We start from the raw sequence: 16474 nt of genomic DNA on the forward strand, positions 1-16474 counted from the left end.
GAAATTCCTATAGAAAACTTCTCAGGTATGCAGGTTTCCTCATGATGTTTTCTTCACCATTAAAGCAAGCGATAATTCACAAAGAACACACACATAATTTTTTTTTAGAAAAATCAGATGTGTGTGCCCTTGGGATTTGAACCTGCGAACATTCATCTCGACAGTCCGTTCCAGAACCAACTCGGCTATCGCCGCTTTTGTAATATGTAAAATCTTAATTATCATTAGAAATATTACAACGCATTTATGCATATTAGTACCTATATGTTGTGTTGTTACCTTTTCGAATACTTCACCGTTCGCCAATGCTACCAAGATCAGTCCATAGATTTAAAACCAAGGCAGTTATTAGAGTTATTCTTTGTGTATTATCGCTCGCTTTTACGACGAAGGAAAAATGCGTATGAAGGCTAAAATCCTAATAATTTTTAAACTATACGCAGTTTACTAACCCGCACTCGACCAGCGTAATGTTAGACATAAATCCTCATCAGTAACGAGGCCCATGCCCAGAGAGGCAGTATACAGTACCAGCATTGTTATTAAACATGTACATAAATTAGCTTTTGCTCGTGGCTTTTCCCGCGTGGAAGAGATTTCCGGGTTAAAGTCCCGCTACATATTTTCCCGGGATAGAAGCCTATAATCTTCCCAGGGTCTTAAACTATCTCCATACCAAATTTCATAAATATCCGTTCTGTAGATTTTGAGAAAATCGATCACATACAGACAGGCAGAAAAGTAGACTTTGTATTATAATATGTATATATAATATCCAATAGTCCGAAACACAAATTGGTTTCAGGAAAAAGTAGAATGGATCTTCATGGTGATATTTACTGGTGAGTGCGTGATGAAGATCATAGCGTACGGGTTCCTGTTCCATCCCGGCGCGTACCTCAGGAACACGTGGAACAGTCTCGACTTCACCATAGTTACTATAGGGTAAGTTGGCCCTTTTGGTACTACTTAGGTAAAGAGGTAGTGTGACTAATGTAATTATTTGGGATTATGAGACAACTCCTAATATCTTAGGGTGACGAGGGCAGTCGAATAACACACCAGTATGTCAATTAAATAAGTTGTAGCAATGATACTTTGAAATTATGTAATACTTAAGAAAAGCAGCCGGAGAAGGTCGTAAATATAAAATTATTTGGAATAATTTAGAGAAAATGGTTACAGTAATTGAGATTTTGTGTGTCAGTATGTTTTCATGTCTGCAGGTGTTTTACTCAGGATATGCAATAGATAAGAATCCCCTTTATACGTATAAACCAAGAATAAAGTCCTATAACGTTCGTAGACGTTCGTAGATGTTAAGTCTCTGTTTGGTACCTCTGTTACAAAGCAATATTTTGTGTCACCCTTAAAGTCCGTTTTGTGTCTGCCTCCTGACCATGAAGGCTGCAAAGTCTACGAAACGTTGGGGGAAAATTGTAATATAAAAACCGCGATTAAATCCCAAAAAATAGTTTAATTCGCGTAAACATAAGAAATAATTAACCCTTAATATCATGATTTTTAATTTGTCCATGTTTCTTTTTCAGTATAGTGAGCATGATCCTCCAGATCATCTCGAAGGACTCTATCGATGTGAAGGCGCTGCGAGCTTTCAGAGTGCTGCGGCCTCTTCGACTAGTCTCAGGAGTACCAAGTCAGTATCGTTATGTGTAACAAGGTGGTGCTCGCGGATTAAATCGCGTGAATAGCTTTCCCGTTATAAAAGTCCCTACAAAACTGTAACATGCCAGGAACATTCTTAAGAAATCAGATTGAAAAAAATCCTTTACGAGCAAATTACGATTATAAATAGTAGTCTATGTGTTAATCCAAGGCGTAGTCTACCTATGTGCCAAATTATTTCCAAATCCATTCAGCTGTTTTTGTGTTGATTTTGAACAAACATCCAAACATTTGCGCCGCCTTTCGCATATATGATATTAGTAAAATTTTACAATTTGAACAAACCGGTGTAATTGTAGACTGACGAGGCATAATTATCTCTCGTCAGGTGATTCTCTATCTAAATTCCACTTACCATCAGGTGTAGTGAAGTCATTTGTCGGTGCTAGTACAAAAAAGCGTAATAAATATGTTCTGCAATGAATACCCTATGGTGATTGATCATGAATTGACTGCTATCTAGTCGGACATCATTAATGATATCCTACTTACCACAAACTGTTGTTCCAGGTCTACAAATCGTGTTGAACTCCATTCTTAAGGCCATGGTGCCGCTCTTCCATATAGCATTTTTAGTGCTGTTTGTTATCATCATCTACGCTATTATTGGGCTGGAGCTGTTCTCTGGCATCCTTCATGACACCTGCTACTCTAATGAGACAGGTAAGTTTGATACTAAAATTAAAATAACATTTACAACGTTAAATATCATTGATGCCTCCTCACATTACACGTGTCATTACACATTCCGTTCTATCTTGTAAAATATTTCGTAAGGTAGTACTTATTTATTCATGCTTTGTGTATTCCATTGATTCCCAAAATAGTCAAGGTCTCCCGTGGGCCCTCAGGGGTTAGACTTGACGGAGGTCTATATTGTCGTGACCAAACAATAGGCGTTCCCAATTAATAAGCGGGAGTTCACGACAATTTACCTGGTTTTGATAGTAAAGACCTAAAATGTTGGCTTGTCTTCACCAATCAATGTAGGCAGATTTTATTTTAAGAAGCTCAGTGACTTTAACATGTAAAACCTTGCATATTCTGGGGAATGTGGTACAAATTTAGCTATGGAGGGTACAGGGGAACCAGTAATTTTTTTAAAGTGATCTATGAGAATCAAAGTTTGGGAACCTCTGTTCTATTCTATACTTAAATATGATAGGTTGTAGCAGTTGTTTAAAAAGAAGATATGTTTAATTTTTGGGTTTGCACAATCGAACTGGTAGCTGTCATAATAGTGTCACTGTGAATGCATTGGCTTTTAAGGACTAGGAATTGAAATGCGTAGGAGTTTATTAGGTATTAGGTTTTTGTGCTCTTCTCGTATATTTGACAATGTTACCTGTAGTTGAGCCAATGCATTCAAAGGTAATCAAACGCTGTAGTGATTGAAAACATTCAGATTTTTGTGTCTTCCATTGTTTGTAAATATTTATTCTAAAGCTGGAACTGACGTTACGGCTATTAATGTTCCTATGTTTCTCTTTGTGAACCAAAATAACACAAAGGTATAAAAATAGTTGTTTTTAAGATACACCTGGTAAGAGCAATGATCTTAAAACATTGGGAGATCTTGATGTAGACCGATGTTAACTCTAGTATTGTGGTTGCTTTTGGGCAGTCGATGTCCTTTACTTATAAACCCATTTGCACCTCTGACCAATGCTAAGTAAGGAAATCTACATTGAGTATAATAATCTCATAGCATGATGATAGCAGTAGACACATACCGCTGCTTAAAGGCAGATAGAGACAGCCACCTAATCAACTGTACTTTGGTGTTTAGGTAACATGATGGACAATCCAACACCTTGCGTAAAAGACGGTGATGTGGGCTACAGATGCAAGGCAGACGAGATCTGCAAAGGTGATTGGGAAGGGCCCAACGATGGGATCACCAGCTTCGACAATATCGGCTATGCTATGCTCACTGTGTTCCAGTGTATTACTTTGGAAGGATGGACGGATATTATGTACGCTGTGAGTATTTTTTTGATAAAACGTATATTAAAAGGACGTACTAAAGCACCTAATTTAATTCTGCCTAACATGCCCCGTTTAATCTGCGGGGTAGTTTCCTTAATCTAGGAAAGGGAATTTTCGTTAGTAATCTTTTATTCTAAGTCATATTGATTGCCGTATATTGCAAACCTCTTTTAAGCTGTATTTTTATATGCACTGCCTAGTAATGCATGTTATCAATATTATTTCAGATCGCTAACGTCAAAGGCAACACGTGGCCCTGGATATACTTCGTCACGATGGTCATCTTCGGCAATTTCTTCGTGATGAATCTAATTCTTGGTGTTTTGTCCGGGTGAGTTTTGGATGTATTCTATTGTGTATTTAGTGGTCTAACGTGATAGAACAAAATAAGTCCTTAATACGGGAGAATATAGATCATATTCCAAAGTTTGTTAACAATACTTAATTTTCAACAATTTGTAGATTGTCTTATTTCTGCCTGATACTGTGTAATTCAAGATATACAAGTTATATAAATATTGTGAAGATGATCATAGATAAAAATTCCGGTAAAAGTACCTCACATCGAAAAAGTGCCAAATCACTGATATTTTAATGAGAGAGCAGTCAAAGTGTAAAAAATATTCTACATTCTCTAAACTTGTGCTATACAGTAATATCTATGCCATGTTAATTGCAGAGAGTTCTCAAAAGAGAGAGAAAAAGCTAAGAGTCGCGGTGACTTCCAGAAGTCCAGAGAGAGACAGCAATTCGAAGAGGATTTGAAGGGATACTTGAACTGGATCACGGTGGCGGAGGAACTGGATTTGGAGAATGATCAAGCACAGAAAGAGGATGATCAGGATTCGCAGGGTACGACTTTAAACAATACTTATAGCAAACGCCTACGAATGATCAGATAAACAGTAATAATATGCTCATCTAGAATGTAGAATTTTAAACTCTCTTAAGTGACATCCTTTTACTATCCCTTATCTTATTATAATGCGGGATCAACGCAAAACACTTTTTCATGTATTCATTAAATTTATCTTATTCATCCCTGTTTTTTATTTCTTTGAATGACGAGACGAGCTTGCCTTTCACCTGATGGTAAGCGATACGACCGCCCATAAACAGTAAAAACACACCAACACCTTGTATTACAGAGTATTGTTTGATATTCCACTGCGCTGGCCATCTTGAAATGGCGATGTTAAGTCTTAGGCTTAGACATTAGTTCAGTAGTTACACTGGCTACAATGTGATCTCTCTCTTATTCATCGCATTTATCTTTGTTTTTCTGAGGGACGGACGCCTTCCTAAATATAATCTTCTGGTGAACACATCTCTCATTATGTCCAGTAATTACACTAATTAAACCCTACCAAGGATTATTCACTGCACCTATCCCTTAATGTTTTTGTTATTTAACTTTTAACGTCTTTACAGGCAATAAAAAAGAAAGGAAAAGCAATGAAGGCTCACAGACGAATGTGAATATGAATGGGGATCAAGGACAGTCGTCTACATGTAAAGTGTATTGCAAGAGATTTGATAAGGTAAGGTTCCTCTCTGGTAGCGTAATTAGAGGTCAGATCATGTTATTTTGTTGTTTTCAAATACTAGTACTGACAATTGGTGTCAAAGGCTGTAATTAGACTTGATTCGATCTGTAATTTAAGGATATTTTTGTTTCGATAAATTAATTCATTTGATCTAAATTGTTCTTGAACCAAAACTAAATTGCTATTATCCTGAAACTAATTACCGTTATGATTTCTTATGTTTACGCGAATGTTAGACATTAAGATTAAACTACATGACACTGTGAGCTCATTCTGCGTAGATCGGACCACCAACAGCTAAAATTTAAAAAGATGTATATTTGTAAAATGTAGGTAGATATTGTAACTTTGACTTTGCGGATGAACAACACCTCAGTCCGCTCCGTGTCCATGAAGGCTACAAAGTCTTCGAAACATCGGGAGAAAACTTGAATATTAAAACCGCGATAAAATTCCGTATAATAGTAATTTTAACGTCATTTACCATTATTAATATTTGATATTATGGTATGCATCATAAACATATACTACATATACCTTCGTGTGTTAAATTTGCAATCGGCTACGAACTAGAATAAATTCAAGAAACAGTGATTTGACGATTGAAAACTTAATAAATCATTAATTGATTTTATTTTATACCTTCCAGGTGAACAGGCGTATGCGCAGGGCATGCAGGAAGGCGGTGAAGTCTCAGGCGTTCTACTGGACTATCATCGTACTGGTGTTCCTGAATACCATGGTTTTGGCTACCGAACATTACAAGTAAGTAATTTCTTATGATTATCAACGAGAAAATTTATGTAGACCGGAATTGAATAAAATTGGCACTCCAATAGATTATAATTGGATTAATTTGAACCAAGATAGAAGTCTACCAATCTGTACTCGGCCAGCGTGGTGAACTTAGACCTAATCCCTTATTAGTAGTAGAGGAGGTCCGTGCCCAGAAGTGGGACAGTATATAATACAGGGCTGATATTATTATTATACTTTTGATATAGACTTATTTTAAATTATAGTTAGTTGTGGGACATTTATTCTGAGAAAACCTGAGACTAATAGTAGAAATAGAGTGAGCAGCAATCAATTTAAATGCACTCTCGTATCCTTTAACAACCTTCTAACATAAGCATAAACGTTGTTATAACAATTACGATGATGTTTCAGACAACCCAAATGGTTGGACCGGTTCCAGAACTACGCTAACTACATGTTCGTTGTGCTGTTCACGATGGAGATGCTGGTCAAAATGTACGCTCTGGGATTTCAGGTAAGCAATACCAGCATTCCATATAACATTTGCGATTTTTTTTTATTTATTTGTTTAGAGCCTTAGAGTCTCATAGGAGACTATGCCATCCCCATAGGAAAAAAAAAACATTTTTGCCTAATTTTCAATTTACGGTATAAAAGAATAGGTAAAGAATATAGATTGAGGCTCTGAAAGAATACTTTGGATGATATCGATATCCTTAAAGTTTATGTTATGAGTTCTTCTTAGAGTTTCACAGAAATCTTTAGATCTAACAAATTCCACCAACAAATTGTGTATATCTTCAATACTATCGCACTCTTCATAATTGATGCTAGCACTTAAACCAATAAATTCTTTAATAGCGATAATTGGATGTTTGTTTTTGACCAGATCAATTTCGCGCTCGCTAACTTACTTCTCCTTTCTCTTCCGCCTTAATATATCACATTTTCTACCCACTACTCTGCTACCTTGACAGTCTACTCCCAATTTAAAATTTACATTTGCAGGGATACTTCGTGTCCTTATTCAATCGTTTCGACTGTTTCGTCATGATCTGCTCCATCATCGAGTTGGCGCTGACGGCAGCAGGCAGCATCCCGCAGCTCGGTATATCCGTGTTGCGATGCGTCAGGCTGCTCAGGGTGTTCAAAGTTACCAAGTAAGTGTTAATAGTTGCCAAACATCATCGTCAGTTATAGGAAGTCTACTGGTGAATAAAGGCTATATAATGAATATAGCCAAATGCTGATCGATGATCTAGTGAAATAATAGGCAACCAAATGCTATCTGATTGTTGTATATACGAAATAGTCTGTAGCTCAAGTTGCTGAAGTAAAGCAAAGTGTATTAACAAATGAAATGCCGTGTATTGTTTCGTGGCAAAACCTGGTAACCTTAATCTGTTAACCATGTAATGATTTTACTCGTAGAATAATATAATGAAGTGAAATTTATGCAATATAAGACAAACGCACCAAAGCAAGGTTACTAAGCGAAGCTCACATAAAAATAATTTCCAATAAATCCAGATACTGGCGTTCCCTCTCCAACCTGGTAGCTTCACTGCTGAACTCTATCCAATCCATCTTCTCTCTGCTGCTGTTGCTGTTCTTGTTCATCATGATCTTCGCGCTGCTCGGCATGCAAGTGTTTGGTGGGAGATTCGACTACCAACCCGAAGCTGAGAAGGAGAGGCACAACTTCGATTCCTTCTGGCAGGCTGTGTTGACTATGTTTCAGGTATTGCACATATCTTTAAAATTAGTGATCATAGAATATATTATAGATTTTTATTGTGTAGAATTAAGTGAATTTATGTGATCTATGAACATAGGACGAAATAATTGTATGTTTAAAATGGAAAGTTTAAGTACCTAAATATACTTAAGGTACCTCGTGCCTACAATCTACAAGCCTTGTTTTTCCAAAAAAAGAAATAGAAAAAACTAAAAGATATTTCTAACTAATAGTCTACCTCGGTGGCGTAGTTGTACTGCATGCGCGGTACGACAGCGCTCTGAGGTCCTGGGTTCGAATCCTAGGTTGGGCAAAGTGATATTTGGGTGTTTCTGCTCAGTATCAGCCCAGAGTCTGGAATTTGTGCCCGATATGGCGATAGGCTTGCACCCTATCACATCATGGGACGGAACTCACATAGCGAAAAGTGGGTGTCTTGGTTGCACCTCTGCATACCCCTTCAAGGATAAATGCGTGATGTTGTGTGTGTGTGTATGTAACCTATAGTCAAACTCATAGAAATCAAGAAGTCTATTCTTAATATCTTCCTTATAACATTTTGTTTTCAGATCCTAACTGGTGAGGATTGGAACGTGGTGATGTACGAAGGTATCAAGGCGTACGGAGGCGTGGGAACTCCTGGAATGCTCGCCTCTATATACTTCATCGTCATCTTTATTTGTGGCAACTGTATCCTTTGTTGAATTTAATGCAATGTAGATAAATATTTTACTGCAAATAGTGGTATTGAAAGTGTTATCTAAGTGATTTTTTGGTGTGGTACCAGGTTTACAAAAAACTAGCCTAATACCAGATTTGCTGTTGTAAGATAATATTATCGTAGAAGATAGCTGAAGACCAGTGAAATTTTTCCACGTTTCCTTATCTTTCTTTATTACTTTTAACATTTTACAAGATCCACAATGCACCCATAACTTACCCCCGTAGTCAGGAAACGATCCTAATTGCTTTTTCGATCGATAGTGAAAATGGGCCAATTAGAATAAAGCTTTTTTGGACATGTTTATAAATGACTCTGAATGGTTTATTATTTGGATTGGACAGAAGGTTAAGATTGGGATTGTTTATTGAAAACGGCCGTTAGTGGTACTCGTAAGGGAAGTCATCCCATGTGTAATTATTCTAGATTAAAAACAACATGCTATAATATACCTAACTGACAAATCAGATATTTTACTAAACGTGTTCTTGGCTATCGCCGTCGACAACTTGGGTGATGCTGAAGAAATGGACGAGATTGAGAAGGCAAAGGAGGTAAGAGATGTTTGGACGTATTAAAAAAAATGTAAATTTATAACAAGTAAAAGATTATAAAGCGGCGATAGCCTAGTTGGGTGTGGAACGGTCTGCCAAGACGAATGCCGGCAGGTTCAAATCCCAAGGGCACACACCTCTGACTTTTCTAAAATCAAGTGTGTATTCTTTGTGAATTTATCGTTCGCTTTAACGGTGAAGGAAAACATCGTGAGGAAACCTGCACATCCGAAAAGTTCTCTATAGGAATTTCGAAGGTGTGTGAAGTCTACCAATCCGCACTAGGCCAGCGTGGTGGACTAAGGCCTAATCCCTCTCAGTAGTAGAGGAGGCCCGTGTTCAGCAGTGGGCAAGTATATAATACAGGGCTGATATTATTATTATAAAAGATTTATAGAGTAATGTAGCGTATATTCTATAATATTTTTATAGAGGAATACATAAATATGTAACTATATACTTAGGAGTTTAATCCGATTTTATTTAAAAAAAAATACAAACTATTACAAGCCTAATCTTAAACTTTTATTAATTATAAACTATCATTAAATTACTATAACTGACAGAGATTTAACACGATTTGCAACGACTGTATCGTTTAAATGCCAACGACAAAGTGAGTTCGTACTGGCGCAGGCGTTCGCCCGAGCTCTCCCTCCCTTCCACAACTACTATGACGTCACGCAGACCACGCCTCTTCACAAACTAGTTCGCTCTTTACTATACATATATTATACAATAGACTTTTTGATTCTCCCTTTTTATATAGGACGCTGAAAATCCTGAAGCAGGAAACCCTCAATTGGATGAAGAGAGGCCAGAAACTGATGATGAATTTGCTAATGAAGAAGAGGGCTACTCCAGTGAAGGGTAAGAGACACCTTAAGAATATAACCCATGTCCAAGATGACACGAAGGCGAATAATAATAATACCATATCAACATCATAATATCGTCCAAATATATCTATCCTGGGGCTATTCTTCGATAGTAGATTTTACAATCGTAAACGCTTATAGAAACGAAAAATGTATAGAAATGATACGTCCTATTGATAAGTCTGTCATCAGAAAATAATATTATCATTTCCACAGATTCTTTTTTAAATTATTTAATTTTAATGATTGTGGAAAGGCATCTTGGTTAATAATCTTTGTTTTCGTTTTCTTCACTTTACGACTATCTGTGTAATATTCCTATGCTTTACCTTTCGGTATTGGAGGCGTAATGTGGTTGTGTTATTAAGTAATATTAATATTTATTTCACATTATTTGACGCAGCCGGCCTTATAAAAAATATAAGAGAGTTCCGAGGTAAGTGTAAACGTCTTTTCTAAAAATCACATATACATCTGCAAAAATGTAAAAACTGAACCAAAAATACATAACATAACATCACGCATTTTATCCCCGAAGGGGTATGCAGAGGCGCAACTAGGGCACCCACTTTTCGACAAGTATGTTCCGTCCCATGATGTGATAGGGGGCGAGCCTATCGCCATATCGGGCACAAATTCCAGACTCCGGGCTGATACTGAGCAGAAAAACCCAAATATCACTTTGCCTGACCCGGGATTCGAACCCAGGACCTCAGAGCGCTATTGTACCGGACATGCAATACAACTACGCCACCGAGGCAGTCCGAACCAAAAATAACTACCAAAATTAGGAGTCTTAATAACAGTAACTGTTTATACAGATCAGATCATGAATACGAAGAGACTGGTTCAGAAGAAGACGTAGAGGAGCAGGAGCAGGAAAGAGAAAATGCAAACGAAGCACTCGTTAATAATGAAAAGAAACAGAATGGTAAGATTGTTTCAATTAAAGCAAATAAGGGAAACGGGTGGACGGTTATAAAATATACAACTTAAATAGCATAGAAACTCTATAGACGGTGTTTAAAGTGTAATGTTAGTAGTAAATAATAGTTTTTGGATATGTAAGAGTCCCTAGAACGTGATATAATAATATGGAAAATCCTTTTTGATCTAAGCATTTTAACACTGCTTTGCTTAAGTTGATCATAGTATTTGACAAGTTCATTGCCAAGATTAGTTTTAGGGAGGTGCATCTGCACTTACGCGCCACTCTACTTAATATCATTAAGTTTTTTTTCTCAAATTCAAATCGCGCGAGTTTTTAAAAATGCTTTATCATAATAAAACCTCTGTGGTCGTTAGTTCCTATTCTTGAAAATCTATTCAGTGAGTTATATTTTTTGTGATTTATTTCTCGGCAGGGGGATGCACCTAATTGCACTCCCTTTCCGGCGCCCATGCTGATGATGATTAAAAGGATGATTTTACAGGTGACGTAAAAAAAGAAGAGTCACCTCCAAAACGCCCAGCCGGTATTTCAGCTCGGCCGCGAAGGTTGTCGGAGGTGGAGATCAAGACGCAAGAGAAACCCATACCTGATGGCACTAGCTTCTTCATATTCTCTAAAACGAATTGGTAAGGGAATCTATTGTAACATGCTAGGATGATATGAATTTCAAAGTTTGGTGGTATATGCATATAATGAAATGTTGAATTTGCGGAAATAGAAAAATATGTTGAAATCTTCCGTTAGTCTTCAGATTAAAATAGAGATGATTCTTGATATTATCATAATGTTAAAAACCTTCATTACTATTATCCCTGTGAAATATTATTTGCATTATTCATTTATACAATTTTATAATTTTGTTTTTATACCCTTAAAAATATATTATATTTATGATACTCAAAGCATATTCTTCAGTTATTCTGAAATATCATGAAGCGTATCCTTAAATATAATCATATTAAATTACACCAGGTTCCGTGTAATGTGCTACACAATTCAGAATCATTCCTGGTTCAAAAATCTGATATTGGTGTGTATTCTGGCGTCTTCGCTCATGCTGGCGATGGAAGACCCCGTCCCGAGCTCCGGCACTGAGGGTACAGTCGAAGTAAGTTATAATTATAGTGATAAAAATGATCAAGATCTCATAGCAGAGGATGTTCATGATCGATAAGCAGATCCTTGTATAAGATATGGAAAAAACAATGTAAAAAAATAGAGACTACCGAACAATAATACCTTTTTTTGTTTCTTTCTTTGAATTACGAGATGAGCTTGCTGTTCGCCTGATGATAAGCGATACGACTGCTCATAAAGAGTAGAAACACCATCCAACACCTTGAATTACGAAGTATTGTTTGGTATTCCACTGCGCTCGCCATCCAGAGACATGAGATGTTAATTCTCATTATGTCTAGTAGTTACACTGACTACAATGTCTTTCAAACCGGAACACAACAGTGACAGCGCACTATTGCTTGGCGGCCGAAATAGACATTGCGGTAGTACGTACCCAGGCGGACTCTCACATATGAGAGACCCACCACTAATAATGGTAAAGGGATCGTGATCAGTCGAAGCAGCACCACCTAATACTTTGTTTCTAGATAGTGATTCTATGACTCCGTCATCTAATGATCAATTTCTATCTATAAATAATCCAAGATCATATTATAGCTCTTGAAGACTTGTTCAATACTTAATATAATAAGCCTTTTGTACACGGGCACAAAAAAGTGACTCCGCTAGACTCGATGGTAAATGTTACAGGCAACCACAGTAGCAAGTAATAACGGATAGCTGATTATCCCACATCATTCGACACAATTATGCTGGCCTGATCGATACCTGATATAGACAAGCTGATCCCTTGATTTTGGATTTAATACCTTATGTTCAATCAAATATAAATGATTATTGCAGATTCTCCGCAAGATCGACTACTTCTTTACGGCGGTGTTCACCATCGAGTTGGTGCTGAAGGTCATCACCTACGGGTTCATCCTCCACAAGGATTCGTTCTGTCGCTCCGCGTTCAATCTTCTTGATCTACTCGTTGTCATCGTGTCACTAGTCTCTTTGTTAGATTTAAAGTAAGCCACTATTTACTATTGTTTTCTTAATCACAGGCATTTTAGTAGTAAGTGATGATAAACGCTCATTAATGCTGATTTTTAACGGTTTATAAAAATCTAATGTATTAGTTGAAATAAGGTAGATATTGACTGATATTGATTGATTTATTTCTAACCGAAGTTGGGCCACCGGGGTCGATCTCAACGGACCCCAGCCACGCAGGACATATTATAGCACAAGTATGTGCAATACACAAGCACTCTCTGTTATTTTACTCTCATAGTTCGGTGAGACAGCAATCCGATATGACCAGAGAGTGATCAGGCGTAGGACCAACGGCTTTACGTTTACGGTTAAAAGATAGATCATTCTTTATGAACACGACATAAGTAAAAGAAATTAAAACCATAGATACTTAGTAACTGCAGTTAGTGTAAGAATAGATGGTGTTATCACTAACAACGAAAATATCTTCCAGACAATAGGAGGATAGAATCTTATGTACGGAATAGTTGGGGTGTGGGTTTATTTATAATTAAAGTAACAAAACACATAATAAAACCTTTATTCTCACTATTTACACATCAGTTATGCTGGTGTGTGGTTTCTTGATTTTTTTTATTATTTTATTGCTTTAAATGACGAGAGAGGTTGCTATCCGCCTGATGGTAAGCGATACGATCGTCCATGAACAGTAGAAACACCATCCAAATCCAAAAATCTCTCCCATAATTTCAATGACTTTCATGTTAGAATAGAATATAGCACACGTATATAATATATTTGTTACAATTCTTTTAATTGAGGTTTTTTTGCCGCAGGACAAACAGCATATCGTTCATTAAGATCTTGAGAGTGTTCAGAGTGTTGAGGCCTCTGAGGGCCATCAACAGAGCCAAAGGATTGAAGGTCAGTACCACCTCCATACATCCTAGTCAAGTTTCTCCAGCATATATGATTAAAAACATTCTTTTTGTTATTATATTTTAGCACGTAGTACAGTGCGTCATTGTTGCTATAAAGACGATCGGCAACATTTTATTGGTGACAAATCTTCTACAATTCATGTTCGCGGTCATGGGAGTGCAAATGTTCAAGGTAGGGGAATTAGATCTCTATAAACGACACCTTTGGGTCAATTTATTACAATCATTCTTAATGTAAGTATGCACTCGTGTATTCATGCACTACAAGTCATCTGGTTTCGTTTCATTGTGTGATGCTTACTGCGTGACGTAAGAATTATTGACTAACATGTTTTTTTGCGCTTTGCCCGTGGGTCCAAAAAATTTTTTAAAAATAGGATGCATGTACCAAATTTGCCCAAAGGTGTTGTGTGGTTTTTGTTTATGGTTATATTGATTTTTTGGACTCAAATATACAAGAGCTTCAGTATTTGTTTGCACATTTTGCCCTACCTTGACATTTCACTCGTTTTCTAGGAGTGAGGTACTTGGTCCCTTGTTTTGAGTATTTTTTTCTTTTTTTTTGTTACCAAACAGTCAGACCGGGACACTGGCATTTGTTTAAGTGATTAATGAGAGTATATGTTTTTTTTTTAATAAACCCAAAGGACTAACGCAATGTGAGTGAGTAGGATTTTGGTTTATATTTTTTTTTTCATATTTTTTAACATGTTCTTTTGCATTTTTTCACACAATACAACGTGATATACACAAACAAACGCACATACGGACAATGGGTGGAAATTCAAACATTTTAAATAATACACTGCAATTTTGGTAACGTTATTGTGTTTTGTCGCTTATTTAATACGTTCATGCGATGTTTTTGGCTTAGTACGTGGTGAAGTGCGTGTTCGCTTCCATTAAATCCATCGGGAACATATTCATAATTAACCACATGTTGCAGTTCATGTTTTCTGTTGTAGGCATACAGTTGTTTAAGGTATTGTATGAATTTCTGTATTCTGTGTAGCATTGTGATTTAGAAGGGCTAATATGTCAACTAATCCTTTATATTTAAAGATGGGTACATGAAAGTATAATTTTAGTGTGAAATATATTTATATTTTAGACTAGCTTTTGCTCGTGACTTCGCCCGCGTGAAGGAGTTTTCCCGCTATATATTTTCCCGGGATAGAAGTTAGCCTATATCCTTCCCAGGGTCTTAAACTATCTTCATACCCAGTTTGATAAAAATCCATTCAGTAAATTAAAAAAAAAAACGATCACGCACAGACAAAAAAGGAGTGTTTGTTTTATAATATGTATAGATATTTGCATTACTAAAATAACAAACTACATTTGTGTGTAAGTTTTGGTATATACAAAACAGTATTTCAATTCAGAGAGGATTCAAGTGTGTCATCGATAGTTATGTCTACCCCAGTATAATGCTAATGGCAAAGTAACTCTTAAGAATGGGAGTTGAAAGGAGAATGGTTTCTGACATTACATTATCTAACTTTAAACTTGTTCTTACTAAACTGTAAAAGTAAAAGAAAGAATGTTTTATATTGTTTGAACAAAAAAGAATAAATAACAGGGCTATACAGGGTACCCAGAAAATAGTGTCAAGCGGAGGTCCAGAGACAAAGCACCTCTTGGGGTATCCGAATCACCCCCATGTATGTTCCGCAATTTTTTATAGGTTTCGAGTTATGAATATTTTTCTGAGTTTTTGTGAGAATTATCGATTTTTAAAGATTATTTTTTTTTTTAAAAGTAGAAGACCTATTCGAGGTTTTTTCGTTGCAACTAAATTTTCATTAGTTATGCTTTTTTGCCAAAAACAATCAGCTTCGTAACTTTAATGAAAATTATGAAAATGTTGGTGTAAAGTGAAAAACTTACGTTATATGAATTATGACTTAAATTTTCTACTTTAAATTACAAATCTAAACAGGTGACTTCGTGGTTCTAAGGTAGGTCAAAAATTTCTCCAGACTCTCAACTTACATATTCAATAAACAAAAACATAGTAGTAGGTACACTGTTAGGTCGACTGCCTCAATGGCGTAGTTGTACTGTTTGCGCAGTACAGCAGCGCTTTGTGGTCCTGGGGTTGAATCCCGGGTCGGGCAGAGATTTGGGATTTTCTGCTCAGTATCAGTCCGGAGTCTGGAATTTGTGCCCGATATAAGTATAGGCTCGCCCCCTATCTCATCATGGGACGGAACACACTTGGCGAAAAGTGGGTGCCCTGATTGCGCCTCTGCATATCCCTTCGGGAATAAATGCGTGATGTGTGTGCGTTAAGTCGATACTTTGTGATTTATGAACACTGTAAGAAGCGATGGAAGCAACAATTTTAAACATGTTGCAGAGACTTTAGCTTAGTTTATAGGACGACACGTCAAACTTCTTCGGAAGACCCGATGAAGGAATTATGTTAGAAGAAATCCCTATCCTTCCCTTATATAAAAAGTTTGAAATAAGCTTTGTTTGTTACTAAAGCATGTATTGTTTTACATAAGGCATATATTTGGCATGGAAGCGAGGTCAGGTGACTTCACTACACCATGATTACAATCAAACTTACTTTAATACAGATGATATAAACACATCCAGTCTTACTTATAAACTTGTTTTAGTGTTAAGAGGTGATTTAG

General features: G+C 36.7%; 1 protein-coding gene across 5 annotated transcripts in view; it reads left to right on the plus strand.

The window, feature by feature from the left end:
- Positions 1–16474, plus strand: part of LOC115442963 (muscle calcium channel subunit alpha-1) — a 68527-nt gene that overhangs the window by 34108 nt on the left and 17945 nt on the right. For 4 of the 5 annotated variants that reach the window (XR_005112454.1, XM_030168191.2, XM_037439464.1 and 1 more), the window contains 20 exons: positions 806–945; positions 1551–1657; positions 2197–2349; positions 3476–3669; positions 3903–4006; positions 4355–4527; positions 5107–5216; positions 5872–5987; positions 6393–6495; positions 6990–7141; positions 7512–7722; positions 8289–8409; positions 8909–8994; positions 9764–9864; positions 10694–10803; positions 11306–11450; positions 11797–11932; positions 12748–12917; positions 13722–13809; positions 13891–13998. Coding sequence is in view for 4 of the 5 variants with exons in the window: in XM_030168191.2 (XP_030024051.1) it covers positions 806–945; positions 1551–1657; positions 2197–2349; positions 3476–3669; positions 3903–4006; positions 4355–4527; positions 5107–5216; positions 5872–5987; positions 6393–6495; positions 6990–7141; positions 7512–7722; positions 8289–8409; positions 8909–8994; positions 9764–9864; positions 10694–10803; positions 11306–11450; positions 11797–11932; positions 12748–12917; positions 13722–13809; positions 13891–13998 (2628 nt within the window). In the remaining variant the exon portion in view is untranslated. The remainder of the gene's footprint in view (positions 1–805; positions 946–1550; positions 1658–2196; positions 2350–3475; positions 3670–3902; positions 4007–4354; positions 4528–5106; positions 5217–5871; positions 5988–6392; positions 6496–6989; positions 7142–7511; positions 7723–8288; positions 8410–8908; positions 8995–9763; positions 9865–10693; positions 10804–11305; positions 11451–11796; positions 11933–12747; positions 12918–13721; positions 13810–13890; positions 13999–16474) is intronic. The other variant, XM_037439466.1, reaches the window with a different exon arrangement.

The sequence above is a fragment of the Manduca sexta genome, chromosome 3 (assembly GCF_014839805.1).
Source record: "Manduca sexta isolate Smith_Timp_Sample1 chromosome 3, JHU_Msex_v1.0, whole genome shotgun sequence".
Taxonomy (NCBI): Eukaryota; Metazoa; Arthropoda; class Insecta; order Lepidoptera; family Sphingidae; genus Manduca; species Manduca sexta.